We start from the raw sequence: 13,189 nt of genomic DNA on the forward strand, positions 1-13,189 counted from the left end.
AGGTCCGAATATGGAATGCTTCGCATGCTCGTTCAGTGGAGTTGGTCTGAATGCATGTATATTGATGGTTTTGTTGGTTTACAATGCACGGAGTGTTTTCATTGATCGCAATGTTCTCAAGCCCATAGCTCAATGCTTTTTACACTCTCTCACACATTGTTCTAATTGGGAGAACCACGTCAAAATGCCAGAACCTTAAGGAAAACGTAATGTCTGCTTCCGGGTAAAAAAAAAAATTGGCTGCCAGTGAGCCTCAGGGATTATTTTTTCAGATTTTATATCGATTTTAGTGGTTCCCCTAATACTATTTCTGAAGTCTTTTTCCAAAAATCAGCCTTGGGGCAGATTTACAGCCAGGATTTCCCCAGGATGCACCATCTTAGTGCCTGTAGCTTTAAATGCTAATGAGGAGGAGAAATTCTCACATTGTGTTTTTGGTCCAGAGGTGACCCAGGCTCATGCAAGAATGATTGAGCAATTATACGGACTGTCATTTTCCAGCTTTTATCAGAAATGCCAGACAGATATGTTGCAATTATGGCTGAAGTTCAATTTTGGTGCAGCACACTAGACATTTTACCGATATGTTCAATCCTCTGTGCCACAGACAGAGATGTTGATGTTACTGTGAAAGAAATTGTCAAAATTACTCAAAAATGTGAAATGTCAAGTGTTAAGGATCAAAGTGCACAGCAAATTTCAAAGGATAACCTGTATATTTCAATAGAGCCCGAATATGTTTTACATCTGTTCCAATGAAATGAAATGTCAGCTTCGAGGAGGAGCATTTCACTAAAGCACAGAGGCTTGAACATATCTGTGAACTTGGCATTAAATGTGGTCCCTTTTTATCTCATGCTGTTTACAGTGTGATCTATTTCTGGGAAGGATCAGAGGTCCTACGACTACAGCAGGAATTAGAATAAGCGTTTGTGAGTGGGCCTACTGACAGAGGGGGGGGGTTACATCACAGCTGATGGACTACCACACGTGCCTGTGACATATTGTTTTGCTTGCGTCATTTTGAGCTTTCAGTAAAACGTGGCCCATGTGTGCATTATTTTCGATTTTTATCTTGTGCTTCATCATGGTGTCAAGGAATCATCCAATATTTACTAATCTGGACGTTTTCAGATCTTAAGTTCTTCTTTGGAATGTATGTGGCAGAGTTTGCATTTTTTAGAAGATTATGCATTTCAGTAGGTGTAAACATGGCAACGTGGTTAGGGCAATAAGTGAAACTACGTTAGCAAACCAAGGGATTTTTTGAGGGATATTAAGAATGCAAATATTGTGAAAGCAGTCACTAATCTCTGCTGTATTGTGTTTGCAGAATGAGTGGCTTTGCTTGAACTGTCAAAACCAAAGAGCACTCTCTGGTCAGCTAGAAGACATGGGCAAGATCACAGCGCCTGCGGTTACAACGACGGTGGAACAACAGTCCACAGCATCGTCTAAAATGCAGCCCTCTCCTATGAAAACACCGACATCTCCAAAGCCAGCAATGGCTATCAAGGAATCTGAGCCAGTCAAGTCTGAGACCCTTCCTCCTGCGCCAGCACCCATTACTCCACCCATTAAAGCCCCTGTCACTGCTGTTGAAGGTCCCATGTTGGAAAAAGTTGCAGACAAGATGCCAATAAAAGCTGAGATTAATCTAAAGGAAAACGTTCCACAGCCAGCCATAGAACAAAAGGAGGGTTTTATACAGCCAGGCCAAGACAATCTAACAAGCAAACTTGACCCAAAGGTTGAAAAGGTAGTGCATGCTGTGTCTGGTGTCAGTGTTGGTGTCAGTGTCGGTGTTGGTGTCAGTGTCAGTGGTGATGTTGATGTTACTGTGAAAGAAATTGTGGAAATTACTCAAAAATGTGAAATGTCAAGTGTTAAGGATCAAAGTTCACAGCAAATTTCAAAGGATAACCTGTCAGTATCCTTGGAGGAACATGCAGAGCTCATTGAGAAATCTACAGCAGATTTTATAAGAGCAGATATTTTAGAAAATGAGCCACCTGAACCTGAAGAATCATCCAGAAGGACATTTGGCATTGGAAGAGATAGTTCTCATGAAAAAAATCACACAGACATACTTGCAGGCTCACCTACAACAGAATATGAGTCTGTAGGGATCCCAAAAGGGGAAATCATAGAAACAAAAAGTGATAACAATGAAATTGGTTCTTTGGAAAAAAGATCTGAGATGCAAGCAGATCCAAACACAGAGGAAATATCTAAAGGGCAACATAGTTTCACTGAGGCTTCAGCTGAGAACATTTCTAAAGTAGAAGAAGATCATGCTGAACCGATGGTCATATACTCAGGACAGTCATTCTCTATAGAGAACATGTCAAAGGTTCAGGATCAAAGTGTTGAACAAATTTCAAAGGATCTACCAGACAACCTGTCAGGAGCTTTGGAGGAACCTGCAAAGCTCACTGAGAAATCTGCAATAGACATTATAAGATCAGATGTTTTAGAAAACAAAGCACTTAAATATCCTTCAGAAACATCCAGGAATTCAGATAGCATTGGAAGAAATAGTTTTGAAGAACATGTTCTTGTTGAGCAAAGATCAGTAGATTTGAATGCATCTGCTAGAGACGTTGTGTTTGCAGAAACTGCAGTGAATTATTTGTCAGACACTGGGCCAGACAGACTACAAATTGTGAGCTCACCTACAACAGAATCCGTAGGGATCCCAAAAGAAATCTTACAAGTAATAGAGGATGACAGTGAAATATCTGAGACACAAACAGATCCAAACACTGAGGAAATATCTAAAGGACAACATAGTTCCACTGAAGCTACAACAGAGAACATTTCTAATGTAGAAGAGGAACTTGCTGAACCAATGGTCATATACTCAGGACAGTCATTCTCTATAGAAAACATGTCAAAGGTTCAGGATCAAAGTGTTGAACAAATTTCAAAGGATCTACCAGACAACCTGTTAGGAGCCTTGGAGGAACCTGCAAAGCTCACAGAGAAATCTGCAGTAGACATTATAAGATCAGATGTTTTAGAAAACAAAGCACTTAAATATCCTTTAGAAACATCCAGGAATTCAGATAGCATTGGAATAAATAGTTTTGAAGAACAGGTTCTTCTTGAGCAAAGATCAGTAGATTTGAATGCATCTGCTAGAGACGTTGTGTTTGCAGAAACTGCAGTGAATTATTTGTCAGACACTGGGCCAGACAGACTACAAATTGTGAGCTCACCTACAAGAGAATCCGTAGTAATAGAGGATGACAGTGAAATATCTGAGACACAAACAGATCCAAACACTGAGGAAATATCTAAAGGGCAACATAGTTCCACGGAGGCTACAACAGAGAACATTTCTAATGTAGAAGAGGAACTCGCTGAAACAATGGTCATATACTCAGGACAGTCATTCTCTATAGAAAACATGTCAAAGGTTCAGGATCAAAGTGTTGAACAAATTTCAAAGGATCTACCAGACAACCTGTCAGGAGCCTTGGAGGAAACTGCAAAGCTCGATGAGAAATCTGCAGTAGACATTATAAGATCAGATGTTTTAGAAAACAAAGCACTTAAATATCCTTTAGAAACATCCAGGAATTCAGATAGCATTGGAAGAAATAGTTTTGAAGAACAGGTTCTTGTTGAGCAAAGATCAGTAGATTTGAATGCATCTGCTAGAGACGTTGTGTTTGCAGAAACTGCAGTGAATTATTTGTCAGACACTGGGCCAGACAGACTACAAATTGTGAGCTCACCTACAACAGAATCCGTAGTAATAGAGGATGACAGTGAAATATCTGAGACACAAACAGATCCAAACACTGAGGAAATATCTAAAGGGCAACATAGTTCCACGGAGGCTACAACAGAGAACATTTCTAATGTAGAAGAGGAACTCGCTGAACCAGTGGTCAAATACTCAGGACAATCATTATCTACAGAGGACACTCTAGAAGACTTGAACACTGTGAACAGTGCTGCATGCCATGTGGAAAGATCTGAGTCCAGAGTAACTGCTGGAGAGCAAGAGAATGCAGAAGTGATTTCAGAGCCTCAAATAGAACTACTGGACACAACTAAGAACGATACACAGGCTGCACAGGAAGCATTTTATGTGCATGAAGCTGACATTGTTCCTGCACATCCTAAGACAACATCTCCTGGAGAGTTTGTATCTGTAGCTGGTGCAGTAGAGGAAGCATTTATCACAAAGGAGGAAAATGTAGAACCTGTGGATTCATCCACAGATCAGTCTGACTTGAAGGTAATGCACGCATGCTGTAGACTACAGAGCTCTATGATAAAAGGGTTTCTTTGCCATGCACAAGGTAGTAATCTATATGGTTATTATTGCTGTTAAATTAATTCACTTCAGATTCATTCAAAACAAATAATCTGGCCATCCTGTTTAAGCCTATGCCAAGTTGGAGGTATATGTATTAGGGGTTTTTATATAGCATATAGATTCAGAGTCATTAAAATAATTGTTAATTTGTCTTTGTCTTGTCTTGTTCTTCTAAATGTTTTCCTTTTAATTAGATTTTGTGTGTTGAAAAAAATAATTCTCATCATGATTTCTTACTTCTTATAGGACGAGAAAAAATCCAAAATAGAGGCATCTTTATTACTAGAAAAAATTCCGTCTAATGGTGAGGGGGCAGCTGAAAGTGGTCCCACCAGTGAGGTACTGCTATCTGACACTAAGGAAGATCACTTAAACGTGACAGACTTAAAGGACCGAAAAGACAAGGAGCTGAGGCAGGACATATTGCGGACCTCACCAGAGTCCTACAGCTCAGCAGAAGAGGAACTCAGAGCCATACAAAAAGCAAGTGAGGCAGCAGACAAATACACAGAAACACTTAAGCCACAGGTTGTGGTTGCCAGGAAGCAGAACTATGATTCAATGGAGGACAGCAGTGAGAGTGAACCCTCACCTTTACTGCAAAGGCGGAAGATCAGTTCTGATTCATCCAGCAGTGGAGACTACAAAGCAAATAGTCCAGAATCTGTAGATGATGAAGAATTCATTCGGAGACAACTTGTGGAAATGGGAGAAGATGGCGAAATGGACAGTGCAACAGAAAAGCCCAAATTGCTTCTTAAAAATCTCACTATTGACCTCAATGCAAGCCCTAAACACAGTCCATCGCTTGAAGATCTTGCTGAAGCCACTCATGTAATACCTCTCTCACAGACTGTTAGCAGAGAGGAAATGTGTGTATCAAATGACAATGAAATAATTACAACTGAGGGTTTCAACACTGCAGATGATTCAGCTCATGAGAGAGTCCATGGGCAGAAAAGTACAGATGAATGTAAAGTATCGATGGAAAGTCTAATTGATTCTCCAGAAGAACAATCCAAAGGATCTTCAAGTGTCCATGTATCCAGCTTCACACCAGGGACAGCTTCATCTACATCAGTGTCCTCATTTGATGAAGATACTGACAGCAGTCCTAGTCATAAGAAGAAGAGTTTAGATAGCAAACACAGGAAGGCCAAACACAGACCACATGGCCAAATATTACCCACAATTGTGGACTCATCTGAAGAAGACGACCAGCATAGGGAAGAAGACAACCTAAAAGAACAGGAAAAGACAAGAGAAGAACAGTACAGTAAGAAGAGCTCAAAAAAATACAAGAAAGACAATGATGAGCTCAGAGCACAGAGGAAACATGAGCATCCAATACAGACTAGTAATATTTCTTCAATTGAGGATACCTCTAATACAGAAGATTTAGAGCAGGCTGCAGAGATTGATTTTATCAGTAAGACATCGGGCTCAGAACTCTCCAAGAGCATTGAGTCAGAAACCGATGAAATTGCTGCCAGGCCAAAGCCTGTACTGATGATTGAGGAAACATGCTCAGTTCCATCAATTTCTCCATATTTCCCGACTGAGTCCGACAGAGAGAGTCAGGCCTCAGAAAAGCCCCTGAAGACTGCAGATGAGGCTTATGAAGAGCTTATGATGAAGGCTGAGACTGTGAAATCTATGAGAGAAAAGCAAAGAACACCTGACATTGAGCCACTTTATGGGGGCATGACAATTGAAGATTATGCATATGAATCTTTGGTGGAAGAACCACCTTTTGAAAACCAATCCAGGTTACATGATACACATGTGCTAGACCAAAGTAGAATTTCAGTGCTAGACTATGTGCAAAAACTCAGAAAACCTGAGGATGTATATGAGGAAATGCTGCAAAAAAGGGAAGATCTCATACCTACTGAACAGCAAACACTGCAAGATGCAACTCCTCCTGTTGTACCTGAGACTTGCTATGTAAGTATTTTGGGTAGTGAAAGCATGTCATATGATGAACTATCAAGACAACAGAAAGAAGTACTAACACCTGGAACAAGTCCTACACAACCAAGTCCTATTTCACCAGCATCTGGTTCACTGTCTTATGATTCTCCAGAGGTAATACTTATTCCCTCAAGCAGTGATGAGGAAGACCTGAAGGGTGAGGGAAAGAAAGACATTGATGACAGTGCTACCAGAAGAGATCTCTACCCAATTCCAGATCTTAAGATCACCCAGTGTTCTTCAAATGAGGAGGACCAAGAGGAAGAAGAGCATGAAGATGTAATGCCTACAGATAAAGGTAGCACTATAGATGAGCAGGCAACAACTGTTAATGAACCTGCATCAACACAATCTACTGAGCCCATCTCAGTCATCTGCGTAATGCCCCCTATGCCTAAGGTAAAGCCTAAGGTTCCTCCAAGACCACAAATCCATGCAAAGCCTCAGATTCCTCAAAAGCCTCAGCTATATTCAATTCCTGCAGATCCTTCAAAGTTTGGATGTGGGCCAGAAATTGTAGACCAGAACTCATCGATGCCTGCTGCACCTCTACATCATGTTCCAGTTCTATTTGATCCCGCCATACCTACTGCATTGGAAACCAATGCCACTGTTGTAATTCCAATACCAGACACTGAATCACTTGGCCCGGTAGAATCAACTGCATCAGCAGTCCCACCACCTTTTCAACATGTACCAGGAACTGCAGCAGTACTTTCAACCATTTCTGTCTCAATAAAATCATTTCCTGTAACTGAAGTCAAAGTTGTAAAAGCCCAAATAGCAGTTTCAGATCCAATATCAGCAGCAACTCCACTGCATGAACCAGTCATCGTTAAAATTCCAGATGTAGTGTCTCCTCTCTCTATTGTGCCGGAACCAAAGCTGGTAGAAACAGCTAAGATTCCAGCAAACCCTCCATGCCGAATAGCAGAGCAAACATCTCATCCTGCAGAGAACTCTACTCTGGCAGCTACAGGAAAGGGTCCCACTGTTCCATTTTCAGTTCCAGGTTCAGTATCAAGAGATCAAATCACAACATTACCATCACTTCCAGTTACCATTCAAATGCCAGATCTTGTTACATCACCAGTATCTACTCCAGATCAAGAACTTTCAACTGCCGTTGCTGTTCCAGCCTCTATTATAAATAGATCTCCAGATGTAAGCAATGCTCGCTTCTCATCAATAGAACCAGTTCAGGCTGCAGTTCCATCACCAATCCCAGTTCCAATTCAAAAAGCAGTAATATCTCCTCTTCCAGAGCCATCACCAGTTATTGTACAAATGCCAGATTTGGTTTCATCTCCATCACAGGTTCCAATCTGTGCGTTCAGTTCTGCATCAGTTCTGGCTTCTGAAATCACACTTATTCCAAATGAGACAAGGAATCAGATTCCTGTTGTAGAACCCACACCCCACCCAGGACCATCTCCAGTCCTTATTGAAGTTGTAAAACCAAGGCTGAATCTCACAGCTGAATCCGCAGCTTTGCCCCCCCAAACTGGTCCTTCCATTCCTTGTCCAACTCTTGTTGCAGATATACAACCTCCTTCTCGACCACCAATCACAGTCCACACTTCATCCACCATTTCAGCAGTTCCACCACCTCCACCACCTCCACCACCTCCAGTTCCATTAACAGCTTATATTCCTCAAGCCCCAACCACCACTGTAGCTGTTGTCTCACCAACCATTCCTGCAGTGTCTTCAACAGTAGCGTCTTCTGCAGCTTTAAGAACATTGCCCTGTCAGCCCATTCAGTCTGTACTGGCAGACATTCAGCCAAGGATAGAGGGGGTATTCCCAACATCAGATGCTGGGCCACTTAACGTTTCAACTATAACTTCCTCTCCACAAATCCTGCCTACACTACAAACAAGGCAAGGTCATGTGGTAATTATCTTGCCTAGAGGAAGCTCTTTTGAAAACATTTCAGTTATTAATCAGGCTGCACAAGATGTGACAAACTCTGTCACTGTAGCAGCTACCGGCTCATCAGTGCAAGCCAGTTCACAGATACCCTCAGTTGTTCCTCCTTTGTTCAGCACTCCTCATGTTATTCCACACAGCTTTTCCGAGTCTGTCAGTACCTCCATTGTGCCGAGCACTGTTACATCTACGATTACTACAACTACTGTGGCATCACTGGTCTGCCACAAACAACAAAGTCTAACAAGCATTGGCTCACAGGAAACAGCAGATGTCACTGCAATTCCTCCACCACCCATTCAACCTATTTTTAAAGCCCCCCCAATCAAGAAACCACCAGTGCTGTCACAAGAAACTCCTACAACTGGCATAAAAGACTCTCCAAAGTTAGAACCAAGTGTTACAGAAATGCACACAGCGTCTTCTACCCTAAAACACAGTACACCTCCACCAGTTCCACCCAAGCCAACCTGCATTCCAGCAGGACTCAAATTCAGCCACAAGCCTGGAGAAATCATCAGACCACCACTTTCTCCACAGCCTACTGCAGCTTATAGGATTCCATTTGATCAACCTAAAGCTGCAACGCTACCTCGAATCAGAGAGCCTCCAAATGTCCTGTCACTCAGTCTGACCACCCCTGTTGAGTCTAAGCTGAGTGCAACCTCTCCTAAATCTCCATTGTCACCCAGATTTGCTAAAACCCTAGAAACCTATGTTGTTATTACATTACCATCAGAGCCAGGAACACCAGTTGAGAGCATAACAACTCAGGCCCCTGTACGAAGAGCATCACTTCCAACGTCAAAGATACAAACAGTGTCAGTGTCAGCAGTCCCACCACCAAAACCGATTCCTCAAGCAGAACCACTGCCAACATCACCGAAGGATGTAGCAGGTATCCATTCTCTAACACAAGAGACATTGTGTGCTCCACCACTACCCCCTCCAAGACAAGAGGTAACAGTTCCTCTGCCGCCATTGCCAGTTTCAATTCAAATAGAACCAATTGTAACCTTGGCAGCCATACCTACGTTATTTCAGGAAGTACCAAGTATAGTGGAAATGTCAGCATTACAGAATCCAGTTGCTCCCCTGCCTGTGTCTCACCTTGATCAAGAATCTATAATTCCAGAACCATATTCTACACGTCCTGTTTCATTACATAGTCAAGAAATGTCAAGGTTGGAGCAACACGTTCCTGTTCCTGAGTGCACTGAAACAAAATCCTCTGTCCTACAGCAACAACTACCTTTAGAAACCCCTGCTGTCCTCTCTGGAAAACAAGAACCAGATATTTCTATTGGTTTGGCTCTAGGATCTACTTCAGAACCCATTCCCTCTGTTTGGGTTAGCGAAGAAAGACAAGAAATAAAAATGCCCACCGTGGCTCCTTTTGGAATTCCCCAGTTTGCAAAGTCTATGGAAAGTAAAGATGTTTATATACCAGAAATACAAGAGGCAATCCCAGGATCTGGGTCACCAATTGCTTATACTCAGTTCACACAGGCTGTAGAGGGCCAACAGGCTAGAGGCCCTGAGAATCAACAAAGGGCAACAATGCCAACTGGACCAGTTAAAATTACACAGTTCTCAAAGTCAATAGAAAGTCAAGAAATCCGAGGGCCTGAGAAAGTTGTTTCAAGTGTTAGTCAAGTATTCTCCGCCATTTCTACAACAGGACAGCAACCCGAAACCTTACCCAAAGTGGTAACTCAGGTTGTCACAACAGAGGTTCAAAGAACCACTACAGTCTCTGTGGTCCAGGAAAGGTTACAAGAGGAGCCTGTTCCAGAGTCACACAATGTTGCTGTTACCATTACCCCTGATATCATTCCATTCAAAATCCAACCAGAGCCAAAACAAAATGGACGAATACACTACCCTGGAGATGTCATTGATCTTCGAACTTTGAAAGTCAATGTGACAATGACGGACAAAGGGATGGATCTAACAGCTCCTGAATCTAGTCGACAGTCTGTCTCAAGTGATTCCAGTGGACGACAATCAACAGCGGTTCAACCAGAAGTAGTAAACCTTTGCAATGAAATTGTACCTGCTACTACTCTTTCTGTGGTCACTGATAGCATTACAATTGTAACCTGCTCAGCCACAATTGCTTCATTCAAGAATACTGATAAGCCTTTGGATTTGGGGAGTGCAATGTCTACTCCACTTCCACTGACAACATACAAACCATTTGAGCCTCTTGCACAAATTGTATATAGACCTGTTAATTCCCAACCAATGACTAGAGCAAGCACAGAAACTCCCATCAATCTTTCTCATATAGCTATGGAAAGCAAAACATATACAAACGTACCTGTGACAATTGCACCAGGAATTTTAACCAGTGGCAGTATTTATACTCCACCGCTTGTTCCTGCTTATACTGATTCGTTTGCCAATGATGCTGTGGATCTCACCACTTCCAAACCTGTTAAAGCTATCGTAGCCCTGTCCTCAGCAGGGCCAGTCACCTCAATTGTGGAAGATGATGGTACTCCTGTGGATCTTACTGCAGGTAGACAAACAGTCTGCTGTGATGTCATCTACAATCTGCCATTTGCCAGAAGTTGCAGAACACAGCCACCATCCACTTCATTACCAGACAATTATTTTGGCTTCACAGAGGACCAGATGAACTACCAAAATGCCACAACGTCCGTCATCACAGATCTGAGTAATATAAAAAAATCTGTTTCAGATAATAATTTCACTCAGGCTGAATTGTTCTATTATGAGGGCAAAAATGGGTTCAGCTATCAGAACGGAGCTTCAGACCATGCAATAGACTTGACATCATCAAGAATGTCCACAGGTGAGTATGAAAATATTTGGAACAAAATGTATGTGTTTCGTTTTTTTAAATGTAAATGCCTGTTTCGATCATTTAAGTTATGTGTGTTTTATCTCTTTTGTTTTTTACACAGATGCATGCATGTGCCTCCGTGTTCTCCCACAATGTTTTGGCTTCGCTTCCTGCTAACCAGACAAGATCTTTGCATGCTTTTTTTTTTCTTTTTTCTTTTTGCATGCTCAATGTTCTGTTTTTTTTTTCTTCTTTTAATATTTTTTTCAACTGCTAATTACTAAGACAAGCATATAATTTTCTTTCAGCTGATGAAGCATTGGACTACTCAAACAAAAGCTCCAGAGCTTTTAGTAGCATTGAAACTTCCCTGTATTCACATGGAGTGATAAGATCCTCAAGTGGAATAGTTTATTCATCTGTAGCAGAACCTGTTCCTTCAACTTATGTTATCACATCCCAGCCAGGGTCAATATTTAGTACCACATATGAGCATTTAACTGGAACTAATATCAACAATTCAATGCAAACCTACTCAGCTCTACAAGATCAGCCATCTCCATACAGCTTATTGCCTGCAACTGTTGCAGATCAAATAGAACTTTCAAAAGAAATTTTGCCATCAGCTTTCACTAACCTCATTCCTAGTTTGACCGCTTTCCCTAATTTGTATTCTGATGCTACCCTTGAAGCTATAGCAGCATCATTAGATGCCCTGATCTCACCAAACCTCAGTGGTTTAGATGACAGCAAAACTCAGCAGTTCCAGGCAGAGCGTGAATTCCTTGAGCTGGAGAAGATGAAGCAGCTGTGTCTTGCAGAAGAGCTGGAATGGGAAAGACAGGAGATCCTGAGGTATCGAGAACAGGAGCAGCTAATTGTCCAGAAAGAACTTGAAGAGCTTCACAGCATGAAACACCAGCTTTTACTTCAACAGGAAGAAGAGCGCCAGGCCCACCTTATTTTGCAGCAGGAGACTTTTGCTCAACAGCAACTTCAACTTGAACAGATCCATCAGCTGCAGCAACAACTTCAGCAGCAGTTAGAGGAGCAAAAGTGCTATCCATTTGGCTTTGAGCAGCTGGAGGGAATATCCCCTCCCAGAAACACACACATTAAGCATATAGAAACGGAGTATCCAGGGGGTGATAATGGCCATTACTGGCCAGTGAAAGATGATACCTCAATATCCTCTGCAGTAGTGACTGGCCAACAGTCGAATCAAAAATGGGGAACTGTCCCTTCAGATGGATTTAATAAAGAGCCACCAGAGCTACTCTCTAAAACGTTGCCATCTTTTATCAAAAACGAGGTGGTTTTCTCTGTAGGTGGCAAGAAAATTGTTGAAAGTTGCGTGCAGACAGATGATGAAGATGGAATTGAAAGGCCATGTACTGGACGCAGGAGGCGTAGTAAAAGGAGTGTAGATAGCTGTATACAAACTGACGATGAAGACCAAGATGACTGGGATGTGCCTGTCAGGAGCAGACGCAGATCTCGCTCGAGTAAATATGTAGATGGTGAAAAAGGAAAGGGTTCCAAAGTGTCTAGCATTGCTATCCAAACTGTAGCAGAGATATCAGTACAGACAGACCATTCGGGAACGATAAGAAGATCACCGGTTCGAGCTCAGTTAGATACAAAGGTAGAAATTGCTGATCAAAAGCAGAGGGCAGAAAGCTGTCAAACAGAAACCGACTCTGATGGAGCCTCATCTCAGAAAGACAAAAGACGACCAACTCCAATTGAAATAGGTGTGAGCACCCACCTGAAAGCAGATGCCACCGGAATCCCATCAATCCCAAAATCCCCAAAAGTACTGTATTCCCCAGTTTCCCCTGTATCTCCAAATAAATCTATAGAGTTTGGTAAATCAGCAAAAAGTGGGCAGAAGATGCTCACTCCTGAACCTTCAAGACATTCTCCAGGTAGTCCCAGATCACTAAAGACTTCACAGAGGTCTCTGTCTGACCCCAAATCACTGAGCCCAAACACTGATGACAGATTGATGTCCACGTACCACTATTCAGAAAGCTACTCGGTAAGTAATTCAACTGAGAAAATATCCATCATGAAAAGTATGAAAATATTTTTCATTGGATTTTTACATTTTATTACATTATTATACTTATTTAAAT

The 13,189-nt window shown here is 41.9% G+C and overlaps 1 protein-coding gene across 8 annotated transcripts in view; it reads left to right on the forward strand.

Annotated features, from left to right (window-relative positions):
* pclob (piccolo presynaptic cytomatrix protein b) overlaps positions 1-13,189 on the forward strand; it is a 69,820-nt gene that overhangs the window by 33,490 nt on the left and 23,141 nt on the right. For 7 of the 8 annotated variants that reach the window (XM_028958536.1, XM_028958539.1, XM_028958538.1 and 4 more), the window contains 3 exons: positions 1,334-1,759; positions 4,580-11,060; positions 11,360-13,092. In XM_028958536.1, coding sequence (XP_028814369.1) covers positions 1,334-1,759; positions 4,580-11,060; positions 11,360-13,092 — 8,640 coding nt within the window. Of the gene's footprint in view, positions 1-1,333; positions 1,760-4,579; positions 11,061-11,172; positions 11,271-11,359; positions 13,093-13,189 lie in introns of those variants that run through there. The other variant, XM_028958543.1, reaches the window with a different exon arrangement.

The sequence above is a fragment of the Denticeps clupeoides genome, chromosome 17 (genome assembly GCF_900700375.1).
Source record: "Denticeps clupeoides chromosome 17, fDenClu1.1, whole genome shotgun sequence".
In the NCBI taxonomy this organism is placed as follows: domain Eukaryota; kingdom Metazoa; phylum Chordata; class Actinopteri; order Clupeiformes; family Denticipitidae; genus Denticeps; species Denticeps clupeoides.